Here is a 21,159-nt window from a genome sequence, read left to right as displayed (position 1 = left end):
GGTCTTCATTTCTTCATCATCTCCATGCTCCGAAAGCGGATGAAAAATTCACATTCGGAAAAGGTCCCCGCTAAGCCGATCGGCGCAGCACAGCCCGAAAACTCACGGCCGGACGATAACCCGGTTGCCATTTTCGGGAATAGGTAAACACGGATTATGTCAACACGAACGGCAATTGGACTTCTCAAAGGGGAAGGAGTGCCCCAGCTGGAGACTCTTGTGACAGAGGAGAACGCACGGAACAGGAAGAGAAGGAGGAGTTGTTGTTGATGGCAAAAGGTCGGGCCGTGTTTGGATACAAGACACGGTTGACTGGCAGATCGGAGGGACCAGAGCTGGCTACATAGACAGGTTTTCTCATTGCTAATTCGGCTTACGGTACAGTGTTGTATTGTTGATACGGGCCTATTTATTTCCCTCTGCAAAATCCCTGAACAGAGCTCGACACGCAAGCGTACAACGGAGTAGTGTGTATCTGTGACTCGGAACGAAAACGAAACAACAAAATGGGAAAAGAAGAGATTGCGCCGATCGAGTTTTTGAAGGGCAAGATCTACTTAGTGGTAAGTGACGAGAAACCGGAAGACACAGACGAGTTTGTGTACTTCACGATAGAGGACTCGCTTCCATACAACAACTTCAACCTGGACTTTGGTCCTCTACATGCCGGACACCTGTACAGGTTTGCGGTGGCGTTGCACAAGATTCTCAACGAACCGAAGAACAAGAGCAAATGCGTTGGTTTTTACTCCTCGAACGACTCGAGGCAGAGGACAAACGCAGCCTGCATCTTGTGCTGCTACATGGTGCTGGTCCAGAATTGGGCCCCACACCAAGTGTTGCTTCCGATAGCACAGGTGGATCCGCCGTTCATGCCTTTCCGAGATGCGGGGTACTCGCATGCGGACTTCGAGCTTACCATCCAAGATATCGTTTACGGAGTATGGAGGGCGAAGGAGAGGAACTTGTTGGACATGAGGTCATTCAATCTCGAGGAATACGAGCAGTACGAAAGAGTCGACCAGGGAGACTTGAACATTTTGGCCAATGACTTCATACCGTTTGCGTCTCCGAAGCAATCAAGACCCGGTGCTCCATTGAACGAACCCTTTAAGAAGGTTTTAGAGTTTTTCACCGAGCACGACGTCAAGCTAGTTGTCAGGTTGAACTCCCACCTGTACGATAAGAGGGAGTTTACGAAGAAAAACATCCAACACGTGGATATGATATTTGAAGATGGTACGTGCCCGTCGATGGAGTTTGTCCAGAAGTTCATTGGTGCTTCGGAGACCGTGATTTCCAAGGGGGGGAAAGTCGCTGTTCATTGCAAAGCTGGATTGGGCAGAACTGGGTGTTTGATTGGGGCTTACTTGATCTACACCCATGGCTTCACTGCAAATGAATGCATTGCTTACATGAGGATGATCAGGCCGGGAATGGTTGTTGGACCACAACAACACTGGTTGTACTTACATCAGAACGAATTTAGAGACTGGAGACACACAATGGTCTTGGACACAATCCCAGACGAGTTCATTGGAGGTCTTTTCCCTCTCATCTCTTACGAAGAGTATAAAAAAAGGGAACAAGAATACGAAGCCAATCCAAGTGAAGAGTCCAGTGACGATCAAATGAATTTCAAAAACGATCAACTGATCAGAACTCCAGTCAGAAGGAGAAAGATTTCCAACGGTTTGAAAATCATGACAAAAGCAGTCCCAATGGCAAGCCCAGGTCAACCTAGAAAGTACAGGTCCTTGGATAACCCTGTACAGGCATATGCCAACTCAGACGAAGAAGAAGCTTATACTTCCACCATCAACCAGACACACAACCAAAGTACAATAGAAGACAAAGAAAACAAGGAGAGCAGGTCCAACAATGGCTCCCCATATTATAAAAAAACCACCACCACAACTACAACTACTATGATCGCTCCTGCTAGTTCGCCTGATACCAGTGGCAGAGTGAAAGAGGATCCTAATTTTCTCAAAATCGGCAAGCAGAGGAAAACAATCGTGCATGCTGCAAAACCAAGATCCCGGGTTTCTAGCTCCGAAAAAATTATAGGTGGTTCAGGCGTTCGCAAAGCCTCTTCCAGTAAAAAGACGTCGTACGTTCACATGTAGATGAGAACAAATTAACGGGGTCCTAGTTTTGAAGACTGTCCTGTTAGGTGTAGTTTTATAGATTGTCGATAGAAATCAACTGACATAATCCTGAAATGTTCGCGAAGCTTCCATACTTTCCTTCCCATGAAAAACATGACAGTACTTTAATAGGGGAAGGTTTCCTGTCGGAGTTGAAAGATGGGTCCGGCATCTCCTTGAAGCTCACAGAAAATAAACACCTCCTCCACTGAGAAGAGGGGCTGGATCGCTAACTATAACAACTAATGTTTGCATCCACAGTTTCCAACAAACCAGTGGCGGTGGCACAGCCTATTTCTCCCCAGAAACAGATGATTGAATTTAAACAGGTGCCGATAAAACAAGTATATCATCTCTCTATCTTTATGCTACCCAATGTTCAATTTGATCCGGATTACACAGCTTTAGTTTACTATCAGATTTTGCCTGAAATTGATAGTACCGGAAACCAGTCTTTAAGTAATACTCAACAAGTTGTTCAAAATGATTTTAAGTTATTGGGGTTTTTGAATGACTTAAAGCAAAGCGCAATCTTTAAACTAAATCCTGGAAATATAGACACACCAGTACTAGCAGGTGCAAACGACGAAGGCGACATTGATATGGAATCTGGTATTTCTGAACTCGAAGAGCTTGAAACTGTCACAATGATTATAGGTATTAGCATTGAACCTAACCAAACGGCCACTCAGCAGTTAGACTGTTTGAGAGTCACAAGAGATTACAACACTAGTACGCCTGCACCGGCTGTGAAAAGTACTAGCACTGTCGCCACACCGTCGCAGTCTGAAATATATGCAGTTTCGAATAAGATCATCGGAAATGCCTACAATTATCTTTCCTCTTTCACGGATGAGCAAAACAAAGTAAGTATAAGCAAGTTTAACAACTGGTGGGACAAGTTTAGGGTTAAAATGAGAAACGATCCGAACTATTTACAGACGTTGGAGTAATATATATGTATAGATGTAGGTATTTATAGAGGTAATGCATAGTACCGGTTCATAAGACGTGTGGAGCTTATTCGGAACCCAAATATTTGTCAAAAGCAACTACTCTCTCATTCACTTCTGCTGGGCCTAACAGCTCAAGAATAACGGGAAGGTTGATACCAGATTGTGGGCCACTCAATGCGTATCTTAATGTTTGAAAAACCGCCCTTTTTTTCAAGGAAGGAATATCTGCTAGTATTTCACCAATTGTGGCATTGAAGCTTGAATGTGTAAGCTTATCTAAATGACTAACAAGTTCCTGCGATATTACTTTCAAAACGTCTTCATTTACTCTCAACTTTGAAAGCAATTCACTTTTGTCATATGCAGGTTTTACAAAAAAATAATGGTATTGCTCAGTATCAAAATCATTTACCGTTGTTAGACTTGGATATATCATCTTCAAAACTTCTTCAACCTTGGTGACATCTAAATTATCAAGTTTTAACGTTCTGGACAAATTTTGATGACTTTCAGCCACACAGGTTTTGAAAAAGTCACTGGAGGAATCTTTCAGCTTCTCAGATAAGTAGTGCTTGTTGAAAAAGTCTAATTTTTTCCAATCGACTTTAGCGTTACCTTTAGTCAAACCACTCAGCAACCATGTTTTTGTTAGTTCATCTAATGTATGAATTTCACTGGTTTTCTCGCCTAATTCTCGCTTTGGATTCCAACCGAATAGAACACTGAAATTGACCAAAGCCTCAGGCAGGTAACCTTTTTTTTTCAATGACATGATATCAATGTCACCGGACCTTTTGGAAAGCTTTTTACCACTCACAGTCGTCAATAGAGGAATATGAACAAAATTCGGTTTTTCCCATCCAAATGCGTTGTATAATGCTATATGCTTGGGAGTGGATGCGACCCACTCCTCACCTCTGATAACATGTGTGATCTTCATCAAATGGTCATCAATCACGTTGGCAAAATGATAAGTTGGCAATCCATCGCTCTTCAACAAAACAGGATCCTCGTATCTACGGTCAGTTGGATTTACTTGCGGCTGCAAGTTTATTGTACCGTGTAAAAGATCTGTAAACTCAGGATAAGAATCTGGCGATTTGAATCTAATTGTAAAGCTTTTACCCCCTTTAGCAAGGAGGTTGCTTTCCTCCAATGATATGTGTTCAAGACAGTGTCTATCGTAGGAAACCGTAGTTGGAGGTTTCAGCAATCTAGCAGAGTCTCTCAAGCCATCTAGCCTTTCTTTAGAACAAAAGCAACGGTATGCTAAACCTTCTTGCAATAACTTATCAGAGTATTTCCGATATATTTCTGATCTCTCACTCTGGCGATATGGAACGTAGGGACCACCAACAATCGGTCCTTCATCTACACCAACATCAAGCCATTTCAAAGTGTCGTATATGTTGTCCTCTGCACCCTCAACAAGCCTGTTTTGATCGGTGTCTTCTAGACGTAATAAAAATTGTCCATCGGTTGATTTAGCTAAAAGATAGTTGTATAGGGCTGTTCTCAAAGAACCTAGATGTAGAAATCCCGTAGGTGAAGGCGCAAAACGTGTCCTTACAGGATAATCCGGCTGCACAAGCAAAGGGGAGTGTTTGTGGTGCGAATGTTCATGTTCATGATGATCTGTACACTTTGAATTCCCGGTTCCATCAGATTTGTTTTCTTTCAAAATGGTCCGCAAATTAAATGCCAAGTTGGCAGATGATTTATGGAAGTGTCTTTTTGTTATAAGCATCAGTGATTCGCTCAAATTTTGAGAACTACTATCCTCGAGTAGTGAAGCTACTTTGCCCTGACCCACTCGGAAAGGTTAGTGTCATGTTCAACGCTCTTTACCGGTTATGCAGAATGAAGAAACTTCGAAATAAATGATAGTAGGCCATTTAGCCCAAATTGGAAGGTGAGCCGAAAAGGAAGAAATGTCTCGGTGGAAAAATCTTTCACCTGATATGAGTGATCTGAACTTCTTCGATGATCCATCATCGATCCTTCAGACTTCACTTTTCATTCAAAAGTGGACGAGTACTGCAAGTTACAAGTTAACTGAAATTTTTAGAACTTGCTATAACTGTTTTTTGAAAGACTGGTTAGGGAAAAGAAAATATTTCACGAGCGCAAGATGGAAGGACCACAGATCAGTCAAGTAGAATTACAGAAAAGTAAGGCAGCTCTTCAGAAAGCTAGACTTTCAAGAGCCTACCTCGATGCTGCAAAATCATTTGGGGTTGAGAAAGACATGGAATTTTGTCCATGCTTTGACATGTCTACTATAGAATCTCCAGCAGCTACCACAGGATATCCTGCATCTATGGGCATGAGACAGCAGAACTCGTACATTGATTCTGAATCTATCTTCAAGATTCTGGCTGCTGCTGGAAATGTTAGCACCATAAAGAACAATAACAATAGTGTTTCCAGCAGTGCCAACCAAGCTAAGCTTAGTTTGAAGGAAATTAAGCAAATGGGAATCAATAACAAACACAACATTGCTGCCAGAAACAAATACTACGGTTAAATGCTTCCCTTTTTTTTCAAATATTTATCAATTCACTCATCATATTCTTCAATAGTTTGACTCGACTCACGAACTCGCCTTTTCTTTCTCTGCTATAAACATATTCAAAAAAAACATAATGAAACGACGCCATATGTTCCATGACCTGTTGGGCTAATACTCCTTGATTTTTTCCTAATAATTTAATTTCCCAATTCCTAATTCTTCTATATATTATTATTACACAGGCTCAACTATATAGTATATACTCATACAAAACCGCCCTTATACATTGTGTTCCGGTTTGTATAAAAAACATATCCCTAATGATTTTTTTTTTGATCATTTCAAAAGAACTAATAAAACCAATAGGACAAAAGTTAGGATGATAATACACATCCAATCCCCCCGTTTCTTCAACGCATCTCTGTATTGCTGTAATTTATTGGTGGAACGAATCAACCTGCTGTTGGAGCTTTCAATTCCCCTTTCCAAATCGTTCAGTAACACAAATTGATCGCTAGTTTCCCGATTAATATGCATAGATATTTCTCGTTGCTGCTTGATTGAATTGTGCAATTCGTCCAGACGGTCATCCTGGTGTGAAAACTGTTGTTGGTTGTGAATGAATATCTGCCTGTTAGACAGATCAATAGGAGGGTTATCAATCTCCGAACTGTCTGGATCCATGGTTTCGAACAAGGAATCTTTATATCGCCCGTTGCCGTTTCCGCCGTCGTTAATCTTATTATTTTGGTTATCGTTGTGTATGTCTAACTCTTCATCTATGTCATCTTTGTAGGGCTTGAATAACTTCGGAGGTGAAGATTCAATTAACTTCTGCTTGAAACGCACCGACTTGTTCTGCTGCATACTGGCCATTGGATCAGCAGAAGCAGTGATTGTTACACCTTCTTCTTCATCAGATTCATTGGGTTGCTCTATGTTGTCACGGTACCTTCCGGAGTAAGGAAATTCTGATTTATTCCTTTCCGGTATGAGAAATTCAGCAGGAAGCTTGAACTCCGTTAATTCCTTTTTCTGGCTCTCGTCTAATGCCAACCCCGAGAACAATGAATCTACCGATCTTTCATATTTTGCCACCAACGTGTTGAACTTCACCGCGTCATCATTATCGGGCGAACTAACTTTCTTTTCTAACGCCTCACGGAGTTTGACAAATAAGTTATGCAAAGACTTTAGAATAGACTTTAACTCTTCCAGAGCTTCCTTATCCACACTTGTGGAGTAAGAAGACGATAAGGTAACTTGATCTTCCAGAATGTCTTGCAGCTGGGCAATTTTGTCTGAAACCTGCAGGAAAAGTGGATGCTGCATTTTTGACTAGAAGATAATAGTGTGACTGGAGCTCTCTCTTGCGGTTTTGAGTCCTCCGCTAATTGGCTGGCTCTTTTCCGTTGTAGACTTCTTCCGATTGCCTATGTAAACCGCTGCCATTTCAAACTATAGGCTTACAAACATGTCGATCTCACTCAAATCACGACACAGTCAGGTGTTGTAACAGTTCACCCGTGCACCTTTTTAGAAAAAGATACAACTGCACAACACTAGAGTATGTCGTGCCACGACATTATTTTTCTGCAACGCCATCCACTGTCTCTAAGGTGCATCACTACAATAGAAACTAAAGAAAACTACTGAGCACACCGCCACACGATGCACTCCCACTCGGTGCACTGCGAATTATTGGCCAAAATGCACGGGAAAAAGAAAAAACCGTCACCTGCACATACTGGCAAATTGTATCTCAGATGCATACTGGAATCCGGCTGTTTGCCGATAATTTCTGTCTCTCTCCATATCGTGACCCCCAAAGATCAAGACATATACATACATACAGTTGTCTGAGAACCTCGATTCACTTTTTGTGCCCTGAAGACTTCATATACGTGTGTTTGTGTCCAACCTTCTTCACAAAAAACAGATCCCTTTCCAATCCCGTGGATTTCCTCTTCAGACCAATACATCCCCCTACTTTCACAGGAAGACATCAATTCCTCACACAATTGTCTTGGCTGTTTGAATGGCACTTGTGACACAACACTTTTCTGTCTAACACGACCGACTTAGACGACCACACTACCGACAGAGCCATATCTTTTGGGACACCCTTGTTGCAGGGATAGACACATTCTCTACCTTCTGGCTCGCTACGAACCGACCTATCACAGTTGCACCATCCAAGCACAAGCACATTAGATACCACTTCATCCAACAACAAAGTTAATTCCTTTGAAATTCTTTTTCTCTGTCAGCATATTCTCTCTTTTTCCATTTATTCCTCTCCTGGTTTACCTTTACTCTGCTATTAATAATTTAATTATATTCCACCTAGTTATTCCAATTCAACGTTTCTCTTCATTCATAAGAATTTTCCATCTTTCTTACATTAACAACTACATCCTGATAAATCCAACAAGATGTCAGCAATATGGCCTTTTTTCAATCATTCCTTCTCCAACGCCAATATCAATAAGATCTTGAACGAGATTGAGCAAGATGCTTCAAGACGAACATCACAGGCCACAATCACATCTGTCCTGACTGCTACGTCAAAATCAAGCGGTGCAAAATCAGCCGCAACCCAAGGCTTGAGCTCGTCTCCAGTGCATACCTCGACTTCTGCGTCAGCACCCATCTCGAGTACAAGTGCAGTGCCGATATCATTTTCTGCATCTTTACTAAATAGTGGCAACAGTAACGGCACCAACAATTGCAGCAACGTCAATGGCTCGAGCCATGCTAATAATAATAGCAACAGCCCCATAGACAGCTCTCCTTCAACTGCTTCGCTTTCTCCCCATGTGGCGTATTCTCCAAATACTACCCAATTCAACATAACTGCTTCTCAATTATTGCATTCAATTCAAAACAATTCACCATCACCATCACCTTCTCCTCTTTCGAAAATAACCAATAGCCCTTCCACGCACAACCCAAATGATATACCTTCTGCTGAGGGCACTAACAATAATAATAGGAAAGATAGCAATACATTCGGTAACTTGAATTCAAAGAATGGAGTGAACAAATCTTCTGCTGAAAGCTCAACAGGTTCAAGTACTAAAAGTAAATATCATCAGTTGACAGGAAATTCCTCACCTCAAATTGAGCCACTGCAATTTCCTAAAAGCAATATAAATGTGTATCTTTTCAACAAGTTATTAGACCAGCCAAATTTGATTGATGAGATAAACTTGTCTAAAAACCAAAAGTTGATAAACTACTTGTCACAAAAAGATGTTATCAACACAATGTTTGAATATATTCTTTTCTCCATGAAGCTCTCGAAATACTCAAATGCATCAGAGCTTCCAACAGAGTACTTAACTCATGATATTTTTGTATCATCAACCAGTAGCTTTGACCACTCAGCAAACAATTCGAATGATGATTTCTTGGAGAATACCTCCACCAATAATGATAATAATGATACTAATGAAAATATTAATGATAGCGAGACCAATGAAAACGAAAATGAAAATGGCAACGAAAACGAAAATGAAGATGCGGATAAGCTTCAAAGTGCATTGCAAAGGGCCACTGTGATTTCAGAAATTATGATTTTACCAAACTCAAATATACATCAAACTTTGTTGACAAACTTTGATATATTCACTACCCTCTGGAGAGGTTTTATGAACAATGATCCAAGGTTCTATTTTAAGAATATAAAATTGATTGAGACCCCTGATGATGACAAACCTGCATACAATATCACTGGTCTAGAGACCTCTCCATTCGAGAGTGACATCAAAGTTGATACTACTGATTTACAGAAGTTATCTGAGCTGGAGGAGTCTAATAATTACATTAGCCTTAGAGATTCACATGAAATTATAATGTTTAATAATTTCTTGAAGTTTGTCGATGACCTAGCATTAATAAATATAGGCGGCTTTATGAACTTCATCAGGTTTGAACAAGAATACAACTGTTTGACTGATCAGTTTGTTAAATTCATACCGTATTCACAGACCGTTTGCGATTTATTAGTGAGACTGATTTCTACTGATAAGCCGTATAATTCAAATGGTTTGATAACTATTTTGATTGACCAACATTTAATTCTGAATTTATTGAAAATTTGCAAGAAATATTACTTGGATCATCAAGTTCAAGACAACGTTTGCAACCTGTTGAATGGGATTGTTGGAATTAGTTCCAACATTGGGTTCTGGGAGGATCATATCCCTGTGAATAACAACGGTGGTAATAACCAAGACGAACAACCGGATGCAAATAATAACAATCCTAACATTGGGCCTAATGACCTCACTCGACAGTTAGTTTCACAAGAGTGCACAGAAGAAATGCTTGACATAATTTTAACTCATGGAAACTACGGCCTTGTGACAATTGTGTCTGTTATAATTGAGGTAATTCGCAAAAACAATTCTGACTATGATGAATTTGACTGGATATCCTCTGTTAATTTTAACGATGAAAATAAAAGTATGCCAAGCTCAAGAGATCCAATATATCTTGGTAATCTGTTGAAACTGTTTTCGCTGAATTTGGACAAAATTGTGCAGACTTATCTGACTGATGGCTATTATGATTTTAAAAAACTGGACTGTCTTAATAGTTCAATAGGTCATAAAATTGAGCCTTTGGGTTACGAGAGGTTCAAGATAATGGAATTAATTGCAGAATTGTTGCATTGTTCGAATATGATTCTGATGAATAAATCAATTGAATTGGATAAGCTAATCTACAAAAGAGATTCTTTACGAGATATAAAGAAAACTGAGCAACTGGTTAGTGATGCAATCAATGGGCTTATCATCAATAATGATGTGAGAGGTGAAGACGACGAAGCGAACGATAATGACAGATTATCACTCAAAAGTACTAGCACTATTCCATACATTGAGATACCGTTAGAATTATCTGTGGGTAACTTCTTCAAATATCAGTTACTGACGACTAATGCAATCCCTCTGATAACCTTGAAATTGGTCAAATTCCCATGGAATAATTTCATGCATAATGTGATTTTTGATTTAATCCAACAAATATTCAATGGAAGGTTGGCAAATTGGGATGAAGATAGAGCAGTTAACCAAGAGGAAACGATTTTTGACGACAACTTAAGTTTAAACAAAATTTTAATCTGGTCACTTTTTGGTAATTATTCTGACTTCTTCAATGGTAACGATAACGATGACAGCGTTGATATCAGTGCTGGGCCAACATTTTACAAGGATTATGAATGCAAAGACAAAGATTATCCTGGATATTTCAATCTATCATTATTCATAGTGTATTCCTACAAATTGTCAAATAAGCTGTACAAAGCGTCCAATTTCAGGTTCGGCTACATGGGTCATCTTACATTGATTGCCGAAGAGATTCACAAGTTTCAAAGTTATGTTGAGAATTTTGGACTGACCAAAAACGAAAATGCTTTTGGTTTACATAAGGAGGCTGAAGATGATATTAGGCCCTTTTACTTAAAGAGCAGCTACTTTATTTTCAACGAGTTGTACGAATCTATATTTGAACACAAGGGAGATTTCCAGCCTTGGCTTGATTTCGTTAACTCCGAGCTTAGGGAAATCAGCTCGATGTACAACAAAGTTTTAGGCAACCCCAACGAGATTGAGGCTGAAATGACTAACCAAGAAGATTCACACAACTTTGAGAAACACGACAACCAACTTGAAGAATCATCCACTGTTGCTCGTGTCAACTCAGAGGAAAATGAAAATCCTCATCTAGGATTGAGCAGTGAACAAGTTATGGCGAATCTGGATATCCAAGAAACTCCAAAGGCCCGGAATGCTATTATATTGGACAACGGAGATAGCGACGAATTTCGAGAGAACATAGGAGACGACGAAAAAGACGTCGGTGCAGATCATGACAAAAAGAGTTCTAATCCTATTTATGATGACGATCATCTCGATGAAAACAGCCCCAGTGAAACCAACAATGATTCTTATCAAGCATGATATTTGGTATCCTCAAAAATGATGGAAGCAATAACGAAAATCAAATAAACAAAAATGTTAACGATAGATTTATGATAACTTTAACGAATAATGACTACAAGAAACATTCAAAACAACTCCCCCTCCTCCCCCCTTTCTCTCTATTTCCCTCTTATCTTTTAAACTTTATAGTATGTAAATAAATTTCTGGCATTTTTTTTACACACAATGCATAGATATACACGGTGGACACCCACCAGTATCCGGCGTCAATCAAACAACAGCCGAATAAGACCCCTTCTAATTAAAGTTTCACAAACTGTGTCTAGGAACAACTCAGATGATAGTGGACGCCCACTGTATAATGTGGATTCGTATCTTCGGATTAAAAACCGTCTTTTTACGAGTACTGTTTCACATTCTCTGCCCCTATGAGCTGGCCTTTAATATGGCAGCATTACATGTCGCATCAAGTGGAAGTACCGGACAAAGCCTTAGGCTCCGGTATCACAGCCTCACAAAATTGGCTGCGGCTATCCACCAATGAGAAACGCAATAGAGCTGGTTTCACAATAGACTCACGCGCTTGCATCAGAGAAGCGGCTAACTCATTGCAGATGGATCTCCATCTGGAAGTCCCGAAAATTAGCTGGCCTGCTGATCCAAACCATTCCACTCTGGCAGCAGGAAATTTGGGATGACCATGTAAGAGTCGGATTCTTCGATTAGATCCGTCTGTGGAGGGAGCATGGATCGCCCATGTGCTGCAAGCATTTTCAAGGAGCATTGTGCCCGGTGTCTTCTGCCACCGATGGATGAGGCGGAAACGAGATCTGGAGGCATCATACCGTGCTTTGACTATTTAGTGAACAAAGAGCTGTGGCAACTGGCCCCACCGATCCCCGAAGGGGGGAAAGATTTTGCTTAAAACACTAGCTCACCTCCAAACTGCGCTGTTAATTTCTTGATGTTATTTGCTACCTCGTCGTCGTCGTACTCATCGGTTCTCCCTGTGGGGTTACTATTTCCATGACGGAAATTGTGTGGCTCGGAAGTCTCGGAATAGGAGACAATGGTATCTGTGTCGTCGCCGTGTACGTGGACGTTTCTAGAAGTTCCGCCACTAGCCTCCAATGCTGGCCATTTGGAGTCATCGAGAAGTGGATTCTTTCTTCTGGTGCCAAAGGTCGAGCCCTCGTAGGAGACAAGAGATGTTGCATCAAAGGATGTAGTCGATCTCGTGGGTTTTGAATTAATGAACTCGTTGTTCTTCGGCTGGAATCTGGTCAACTGTATAGATGAAAGCTGTAGATTGTCGATCTGGCCCTCAACTAAACAACCTTTACCCCGATAAAAGGTAAGTAAATGGTTCCACAACTTATCTCTGTTCAATGCCTTGGGGTTACCCAATATCATTAACCCATACTTTGCACGGGTCAATGCAACGTTCAAACGACGTGGGTCACGCAAGAAACCAATCAGCTGCTGCGAGTTTGCTCTGACACACGAAAGGATGATGTAGTCCTTTTCACGACCTTGGAACGCATCGACAGAAACAACCTCAATATCAGCGTACATGTCCTTGTTGGTTGATGCGGAGTTCATTTGCATGTACTGTAGGATGTAGTTTCTTTGACCCTCGTAGGGTGTAATGACTCCAATCTGCGAAGGCTTGACGCCGTCTTTAAACAACCTGGTGACAATTCTTTCGACATTCATGGCCTCCACCCTATTCAAGTAGGAGGTACCGCTGACTGAGATTTCTTCCCGTCCGTAGACAGCCCAGAACATCATTGGGGTATCCCTGATGGGCCAGGGGAATGAAGAGTTGAAGACTTGTCGATCTTCGTTCGTAATACCGTTCTGCAAACTACCATCATAGAACATGTTACTTGGAAACTCACTTAAGCACGGGTGCATACGATACTGGACCTCTAATCTGATCGGCGTATGACCCAACACAATCAGTCTTTCAAACAACGATTGTCTCAAGCCTGCCTCACTAGCCTTTTTGTTGAGAATGACCGGTCCCAACTGCTGGTGATCACCGACTAGGATGAGCTGCTTGCAACCTTTGACAATTGGAATCAAACTCTCTGGCTCGGCAGCCTGGGTAGATTCGTCAATCAAAACAGTTCGAAACTTGTGTTTATCCAATCTTTTATCTTTAGCACCAACACAGGTGCAGCAAACAACATCACAGGCATTGAGAATTTCACGCTCATACCTTCTCAAGTACGAAAAGTAAGTGTTGTTGTCTGATGAAGACAATTCACCCAACTCTTCCTTTAACTTTATCAACTTCTTAAACTCACCCTTTGCCTTCTTCTTGACCAATTCGTGCAAACAGAACTTTGTGATACTGGAGTCGACATCTTCTCTACTTTTGGCAACCAATCTCACAACCCTGATACCCATTTTAGTCAACTTTTCAGTTAAATGGTCAACAGCGACGTTTGACGGAGCACACACTAAAATCTTTTCTTTCTTATACATATGGCTCAAGTGGTAGACGATTGTTGCTGAAGTAACAGTTTTACCGGTTCCCGGAGGACCTTGAATTAAGGTAAGTGGAGATTTCAAGGCAGTTTCGACGGCATAGAGTTGAGAAGCATTCAAACTTGGCATCTTCGGTATCGACAAATCATCTGGTAAATTCACTTCAAAGAAAACATCAGGAACATCTTGTCCCAGCAGCTTGAAACAAAGGTATTCAGATATAGACTTGGAATCAAGAGCAAATACTTTCATTGCATCCTGCATTCTTTCATACGATGTGCCCTTCCAAACAAACTCCGCAGTAAACCTGTTGGTAATGTGAATTGGTGGCTTCTGCTGCTTTGTAGAATGAATCATTTCCAAGGTGTATTCTTCTTGGCGTGCATCTGGTAGTCTGATAATATAACCTGAACCTTCCCAGGGAGAGTCCATCTCTGGGCCGTCATATCTCAAAATCATTTCATCACCGACCGCAACTTTCAGATCGGCAGAGTCAGAGGTTGAAAAATAAAAGGACGCTAAATGTTTGTTGTTCAACGATAAGGACCATTCAACCGATATATAATTCAAGCCTCTGCTTTCTTTCATCGCCTTGTCATAATCAGCTTCTATCTTCACCAAAGGGGCGAAGGACCTCTGGTATTGGTAAGGATCGGTATAGCGCATCAAGATTGGAGCTATTTCAACCTCTTTTTCTTCTTCTAAATCGTCGATAGTAGCATTCTTATCGAGTCTCCATTTCATTTCAAGTTTGATTATTTGGTCATACGTAATGGATGACGCATTGATTAGATCTTCGTCTGTAGGGTAATGTGCAACCCAGGACAAAAGCTGACGATCTTCGATCAAGGACTGCCACTCCGTTGTATCCCAGTTCGAGTCTTTCTGCTGTGCACAAGGCAGACGACAAAGAATGACAACAACGTTTTCTTGCTTTGCAGAAACAAATCCTAGAACAAAGATATTCTTGTTTCCACAATTGTAACATTCGAGTGTGGAGTCACCCAAATCTCCGTCGGGATGCAACGACACCGAATTATGTTTTGAAAGAACCAAATGGGTGATGATGTGTGATCCTCGGTTGCCTAGCTTCCCATTGCAAAACCATTTATTGCATATCTCGCATTTGACAGCACAGGATGCATTAGAGATTCCACAATATGAGCATGCGTAATATGGTCTTTCCAATTCCAAATTGTCTCCATTGTTCTCTGCCATTGGAAGCTCATCTTGAGGCTCTGCATGAGTAATGATGTGGTCATGACCAACGTGATTGTACATCTGTTGGGGTTCAGCTTCCGCTATCGGAAACTCTGATGACATTTTATTTTCTTTTTTTCGATTTTTCCAGTGCAATATTTATTATGGATCTGAAATCTCTATTGAAGAAAAGAAAATGTAGAGAATATACGAGTAATCAATGACTAATCTTCATGTAAATCAATATATATTCATATATCTATGTCTGTAATATTGCCTAGCTCTTTCACGGGGTAAAAAAGCAGTATCGGTCTTCTCCTAGGCGGCTTAATTCCCCAAATCATCGAAAAGAGTCGGTAACGGTTGGAGGAAAAATGAACAAGTGGAAAGAAAAAAAGAGGGAGCTATGCCCTTTTGCGCACAGTGCGGAAGAAAAACAGGCGATCGACGTACTCAGTATAATCCAAAGTTCAATTAGGACCATAAATTAAGAAAGTGTATATAGATACTTATTTATGATATGATGAAAGAGAGTAACTTTTCATTTCGGAAAATTCAGATAGCCATCATGAAGAGAAACGAGTAAAAAAAGGGAAGCAAAGAGACAAAATGTGCAACAAAGATCAAATGCAAAATAAAGCAAAAAAAAAGAGTAATAAATAGTAGAATGTATTATATATTAGTTAATGTTGGTATTGTTGTTATTGGTGATTGAAAGGAGGGGGACAGAATGATCAATAGACAACAAAGGGAATTCAGGTATGGTAGACTTTCGGCTGAATTCTTTATGCGAAGCTTGGAACAAATATAATATGAGATGTGAAAAACTTAGAACTGGCTGGGAGCCCTAAGAAAAGAGGGTATGGATTTTGTTACTGTTGTTGAAATATCTTTTTCGGAGTTAGTGTGGGGTCGTTGCAAACAAAGCTGTTTCTCAACTCTCTGGTTCTTGAAGATAGATAGTCGTTGGCTGAACAGACGTTGACAACAGGAACCCCGATTCTGGAGCCAGTGTCGTGGGTGGAACATTCTTCCAATTCATCTTCAAAGTAAGAGTTGTTGGTGGTACAACTTTTCAAGCTGGCCATTTCCTCAACAATGCTCTGGCGTCTTGACCCAGTTCTTGAGTTTTCGCTGTTGAGGTTGTTGTCTTCTGGAACCCAGGATTGGATGGAGCCGTCTTGCTCCTCCTCTTCTTCTTCTTCTTCCTGGGTTTGATTGTGGTCATCAGCTATAGCAGAATGAGAAGAAAAAACGCTGTATAGTGGGGTTCCACGACCAGAATGTTTAGTTTCGGCGTTGTTGGCACTGGTGCCTTTTGAGCTTTTAGGTTTGTTTATATTCAACTCTTCATCGATTCTTGCGTCGCCGTCCTCCATGCAACCTTGATGAGCCATTCTTCTTGCCGCGATTCCGTGCTTCGGACAGTTAATGGACAAAAGGTCGCCAGTGAGCTGGTTTTCCAACAACTGCGCATTATTCAAGTCTCTCAGATCTTCTGCTTCTTCTTGGGCGTCATACAAATCACTCTGTCTTTTCAAAAAGTCGTTATTATAAGTTGGAGGAGAAGGAGAGCTACTGCTGGCGTAGTTCTTGTTGTTACCACTTGAAAGTCTCTCATAATTCAAAAGATCCAAATAAGAATAGAATGAAATCGATTTCCTTTGCGGAGACACAAGAGGAGAATCAGCATTGAGGGGATTATTAGAGGTGGCATTGTTGTGATTATTGCTGCATGTACAGTGAGATTCTGACTTTGTCTTGAGCAGAGGAGAGGATACGTTTGAGAAAGATGATCTCGATCTGTTGTGGGAGAAGGATGTTTGGAGATGCTCCAAGTTGATCTGATTCTTCGCTGGCCCATTATTGGCCGGGTTCGAGTATTTCCTTGAGATAGAGAGTCTTTGAGAAGATGAGCCTGAGAAGGAGGCGTTGGAGACATGCGAGTGGCTCTTGAAAAGTTGCTCGGAAGTACGGGCATGCGGAACCTCGACCACGTCGGTATCGTCAAATTTCTGGCTGGATATCAATTCCACAGTCGAGTCCAAAACAGGGGAGGTGTAGTTTTCGGATAGTAGGTGACGGGGTCTACAATTGGAGAGGATGTAGGAGTTGTTCAGGTTGGTGAAGGACTGGGAGCGGGAATGGGAGCGAGAGCCTGACCGGGACGGTAACTGTGCCTGTGGTTGTGAATGAGGACGGGGCCCGGAGGAGGGTAAGTCGACGTTCAAGGTGCTGTTGTTTGTGCTGGTGCTGAAGTTGCTGTTGTTGGCCAAAGGGCTGTTCGAAAGGTCTGTTGAGAGGTCGGCATTCTGGACGTTTCTCTCGAAAATGTCGACCGGGGACGACGGCCCGCCGAAGGGCTTGTTGAAGCTGAAGCTTGGGCTCAGGTTGACGTTGGGGCTGGCCATGTTGATGTTGCCGGAGGTCGAGCAGTTTGAGTGCATGCCGATGCCGCCGGTGAGGGACTTGTTGAGCGGTGAGGTGCAGGCGTTTTTGGACGCTGGCGCCGGCGCAGAGGACGAGGACGAGGACGAGGACACGACCGACAGCTTGTTCATGTTGGAGGGCAGTTTCTTGCCCTGCTGGTTCCTCTGCTGGCGCTGGAGGTCGTTGGGCAAGGGCTTGTTCAATGCAGAGAAGCTGGTGCTGCCCGCGGCGCTGTTGGCGGCGGGGTTGGCGGTGCTTGCCGACGGCGGCGGAGAGGGCACGCTGGCGGTTTCAGACTTGTCCGGCTCGTACAGCGGGTCGTTCTTGGACAACGCGGAGGACGAGGTGGATATGGCGGGGCCGGTTGCGGACGGGATGTCCGTCGAGGATTTGTGGGAGCCATTCGAGAAGTATCTTTTCAAGCTGGTGGAGAGGGTCATTGTCCTAGTGCATTCCAACGGGCTGGTGGGTGGCTGCGTGGGTGGCTGCGTGGGTGGCTGCGGGGGGAGATGTGAACGAAGCTGGGGCAGATCTGTGCTGGCAGGCGAGATCCGGGGACAGACAGCGATATATATGCGACTTGCTGGACAGGATGCTATCTGGACGGCGATCCAGGAGCTGGCAGGCGGGGAGTGTATCGAGGTATGAGGTGTGCGCAGGTGTGCGGGTGCCGAAAGGAGCAGGGGGCGGAGGCCTGCGAGGGGAGGAGCTGCCAGATAAGCGGGACAAGACGAGGCAGGTCTGGGGGATATATAGCGGCTGCGATAGCGGCAGCCTGCGTAGCGTCGTAACGTCAGACCCCCGTAGCGTCAGGCCTACGTGCTGCTGCCTCGCCTCGCTGCGTATGGCCCGAGACCTGCGAATGTGGTGATTCGACTGTTTCCACCGCTGTGCGCTGTGCGTGCCCTTCACTGGTCCCAGTCTTCTACACGCCTGCCACATGCCGCACGTACACATCCGGCTGTAGTAAACAGGGCAAAGATCCTGCCTTCTTGTCTGGCCAGCTCGCTCTCCGGCGGTCATTCGCGGCAGAGGGGCAGTGGCGCCAGACGGCCGCGAGCGGTGCTTCGCCGGCAGCAGCGCTGCAGGGCGGCCAGCATAGTCTGCTGCACGGAACGCGGCGGGCTGCAGGAGCGCGCGCGGCAGACGCTGGGCTGACTTTTCCATGCGGTGCATGATCTCCGTGCCCGCCCCGTTTTCCTACGGTCGGCAGGGAGACGTCTCTCCCCGTGTTGTGCTGACGCCGGCTTTGACGCGGGCGGGGAGCGCGGACGGTCACTGCAGGGACGGGGAGGGGGTCGGCACGTGACCGGGTGCGGGGAATGGGCCACAGGCTCGAGGCGGTCGCTGCGTTTCTCGAATCTTCCGTCGCGCGCGCAGGCCGCCGCCGCCCGTGCACCGGGGGGGGCGATCGGGCCGATCGGCGGAGGCACGGGCGCGGGTGCTTACGTTATCGGTTTGCTGGTGCTCTCCCGGCCCGTTTTTCAGCAGGCGTTGTTGTCGCCGAGGACAATAACGGGTAGACGTAAACAAACAGAGATGGATCGGGTATCGCAGCTCAACACGTCGGAGGCATTGCTCGGCTGGTGCCGCCGTCTCGTCGTCCCTGTGTCCTTTTGTGTGCCTCTGGATCTACGTGCGTGTCTGCGTCTGCGTGTGTGTGCTCGGATCCGCTTCCCTCTGGCCTGGTCTTGTGACTCGTCTCATCAAAGCGTAGGAATCCTCTCTCTGCGTCCCCCTCTCGGCCCTGCACTCGGCAGACATATGTATATAAGGACACCGTGAGCACCCTTCCTGCACAGATCGACCCAGCGCAAGCCATATAGACACATCCACCGCACACCCTACTCCCCACACACCGCACACAGCCATGGCGTCCCACCAACCCACCTCAGGGACTTCCAAGGTGATCGAAAACCTCCAGACCACGATCGACTCGCTCAAGTCGGAGCTCAACGAAACAAAGGCCACGCTGTCGGAAACAAAGCAGAAGTACGCCATCCTCTCGAAACGGAACGAGAGCATGGTCGAGCAGCTCTCCAACGTCAAGCACCAGGCAGAGGTCGCCGAGTCCTTGCTCAAGAGAAAGGAACGAAGAGTGCTCGACCTCGAGTCCCAGATCACAGAGGTCGCCTCCAGCTCAGACTCGTACAGGTTCCAGTGTGAGACCTTGAAAAACAAGATGCAGAACATGGAGTCCGATAAATCCAGGCTCCAGGCCGAAAACGAGAGACTGTCCAAGTCCTACGACATCCTACAGTCCTCATTCAACGACTACAAGCTCTCCATCAGCCACTCCGTCAGCAGCTTAAAATGCCAAATCCCAACCTTCATAGACTCCACAAAGAACAGGCTAGCGGAAAACCTCAGCCAGCTGCACTCCTCGCAGCCACAGATAGATTCCTCCTACAATATGATGCTGAAAAATTCGAAAAGGTTGGAAGAGCTCTACAGCCAGAAATACGACAAAGTCAATAACTACCTTATCCTCTTGGCCGAGTCCACCAAGCAGCACGGCCAGTCCACCTCCATCATCATGGAAGAGTGCGAAGACATCTTGAAAAAGCTCAATAGAAACGAAGACGTTCTTTTGAAAATCAAAAATGAAACAACAGGAAACCTCACAGACCTCGATAAAATGAGAGAGTTTAACAAAAGAAGAGACTTCTCCATCTTGAATGATTCCTCCAACATCCACAACTCTCAATCGGCCGCATCCTCGACTATCTCCTCCCCATCGCTGAACTCCCCCTCCACATCTGCATCTCCTTCCTTTGCTGCCGGCACATCCACAAAGGCCAAGAACTCACTTTCTTCGTCGCTCTCCAACGGTGCTGCAAAGTTCTCAGAAAAGAGAAGGATATCTCCGGGCATTCTAGACTCCAAGTTCAACCCGCTGAACAATACTAGCAGAGGCTCCTCTCCAGAAGTAAATGAGAACGACTCTCCAAGAGAGAGATCCAATAACAACAACAATACAGTCAACCGTGATAGGAAACGTCATAGTCTCAGCAACATACCGAAGAAGGACCAAAGGAGAAGAAGCTCTTACAGGCAGTCGATGAATCTTGATGACCATGCCAACTTCAATAGCGATCAGCAGGACGATCAAAGTCATATTGACAGAAGGAAACGAGTCATCAGTTCAAATAGCCCAGGACCTTACTCACCTTCCTCGTCTAATTCCTCCACTCTCGGCAGGTCGAACAGTACAAGGAGAAACAATAATAGACCCAACAACAGAGTATCTTCGACAAGCTCGAATCCCGGCAATAATAATAACCACAGAAGGTCTTGGCAGCCTCATGATATAAATGATTAATAAACTATATTCCTCCTCTTTCCTTCTCTCCCCTCCCCTCCTCTTCTCTCTTCTCCTCATATACATTGATAGATCATGCTATTTGGGAACTTTTGTATATGGATTCAAAAGTCAATAGCTTTAGCAAGGTTGTGAATAG

At 43.8% G+C, this 21,159-nt stretch overlaps 9 protein-coding genes across 9 annotated transcripts; 5 read left to right on the top strand and 4 right to left on the bottom strand.

Moving 5' to 3' along the window:
• Positions 1-289: 289 nt before the first annotated feature.
• PICMEDRAFT_16569 (hypothetical protein) lies at positions 290-2,236 on the top strand. Its single transcript, XM_019161261.1, has one exon. It carries the CDS (start codon positions 507-509, stop codon positions 2,127-2,129), a length of 1,623 nt encoding a protein of 540 aa, XP_019017851.1. The 5' UTR covers positions 290-506; the 3' UTR covers positions 2,130-2,236.
• Positions 2,237-2,358: 122 nt separating this feature from the next.
• Positions 2,359-3,325, top strand: PICMEDRAFT_16568 (hypothetical protein). The gene has a single exon (XM_019161260.1). It carries the CDS (start codon positions 2,396-2,398, stop codon positions 3,101-3,103), a length of 708 nt encoding a protein of 235 aa, XP_019017850.1. The 5' UTR covers positions 2,359-2,395; the 3' UTR covers positions 3,104-3,325.
• Positions 2,796-4,935, bottom strand: PICMEDRAFT_16567 (hypothetical protein). The gene has a single exon (XM_019161259.1). It carries the CDS (start codon positions 4,851-4,853, stop codon positions 3,171-3,173), a length of 1,683 nt encoding a protein of 560 aa, XP_019017849.1. The 5' UTR covers positions 4,854-4,935; the 3' UTR covers positions 2,796-3,170.
• Positions 4,936-5,237: 302 nt separating this feature from the next.
• PICMEDRAFT_72775 (hypothetical protein) lies at positions 5,238-5,633 on the top strand (the record flags this gene model as incomplete). The annotated part of the gene is made up of 1 exon (XM_019164293.1): positions 5,238-5,633. One exon carries the CDS (start codon positions 5,238-5,240, stop codon positions 5,631-5,633), a length of 396 nt encoding a protein of 131 aa, XP_019017848.1.
• A 188-nt stretch (positions 5,634-5,821) lies between these two features.
• PICMEDRAFT_16565 (hypothetical protein) lies at positions 5,822-7,001 on the bottom strand. The gene has a single exon (XM_019161258.1). It carries the CDS (start codon positions 6,948-6,950, stop codon positions 5,955-5,957), a length of 996 nt encoding a protein of 331 aa, XP_019017847.1. The 5' UTR covers positions 6,951-7,001; the 3' UTR covers positions 5,822-5,954.
• A 1,052-nt stretch (positions 7,002-8,053) lies between these two features.
• Positions 8,054-11,488, top strand: PICMEDRAFT_22395 (hypothetical protein; the record flags this gene model as incomplete). The annotated part of the gene is made up of 5 exons (XM_019162256.1): positions 8,054-8,232; positions 8,704-8,977; positions 9,095-9,380; positions 9,459-11,314; positions 11,411-11,488. Coding segments are annotated over 5 exons (2,673 nt in total), but the record flags the coding sequence as incomplete, so codon positions are not given.
• Positions 11,489-12,493: 1,005 nt separating this feature from the next.
• PICMEDRAFT_33088 (hypothetical protein) lies at positions 12,494-15,286 on the bottom strand (the record flags this gene model as incomplete). Its single annotated transcript, XM_019162797.1, has 1 exon — positions 12,494-15,286. The coding sequence occupies one exon, from the start codon at positions 15,284-15,286 to the stop codon at positions 12,494-12,496; it is 2,793 nt and encodes a 930-aa protein (XP_019017845.1).
• Positions 15,287-16,140: 854 nt separating this feature from the next.
• On the bottom strand, positions 16,141-18,138 carry PICMEDRAFT_72771 (hypothetical protein; the record flags this gene model as incomplete). The annotated part of the gene is made up of 1 exon (XM_019164292.1): positions 16,141-18,138. The coding sequence occupies one exon, from the start codon at positions 18,136-18,138 to the stop codon at positions 16,141-16,143; it is 1,998 nt and encodes a 665-aa protein (XP_019017844.1).
• Positions 18,139-19,568: 1,430 nt separating this feature from the next.
• Positions 19,569-21,020, top strand: PICMEDRAFT_72770 (hypothetical protein; the record flags this gene model as incomplete). The annotated part of the gene is made up of 1 exon (XM_019164291.1): positions 19,569-21,020. One exon carries the CDS (start codon positions 19,569-19,571, stop codon positions 21,018-21,020), a length of 1,452 nt encoding a protein of 483 aa, XP_019017843.1.
• Positions 21,021-21,159: the final 139 nt, after the last annotated feature.

The sequence above is a fragment of the Pichia membranifaciens genome, assembly GCF_001661235.1.
Source record: "Pichia membranifaciens NRRL Y-2026 unplaced genomic scaffold PICMEscaffold_3, whole genome shotgun sequence".
Taxonomy (NCBI): domain Eukaryota; kingdom Fungi; phylum Ascomycota; class Pichiomycetes; order Pichiales; family Pichiaceae; genus Pichia; species Pichia membranifaciens.
Note: the sequence above shows the minus strand (reverse complement) of the source record. Positions and strands in the feature narration are given on the sequence as shown.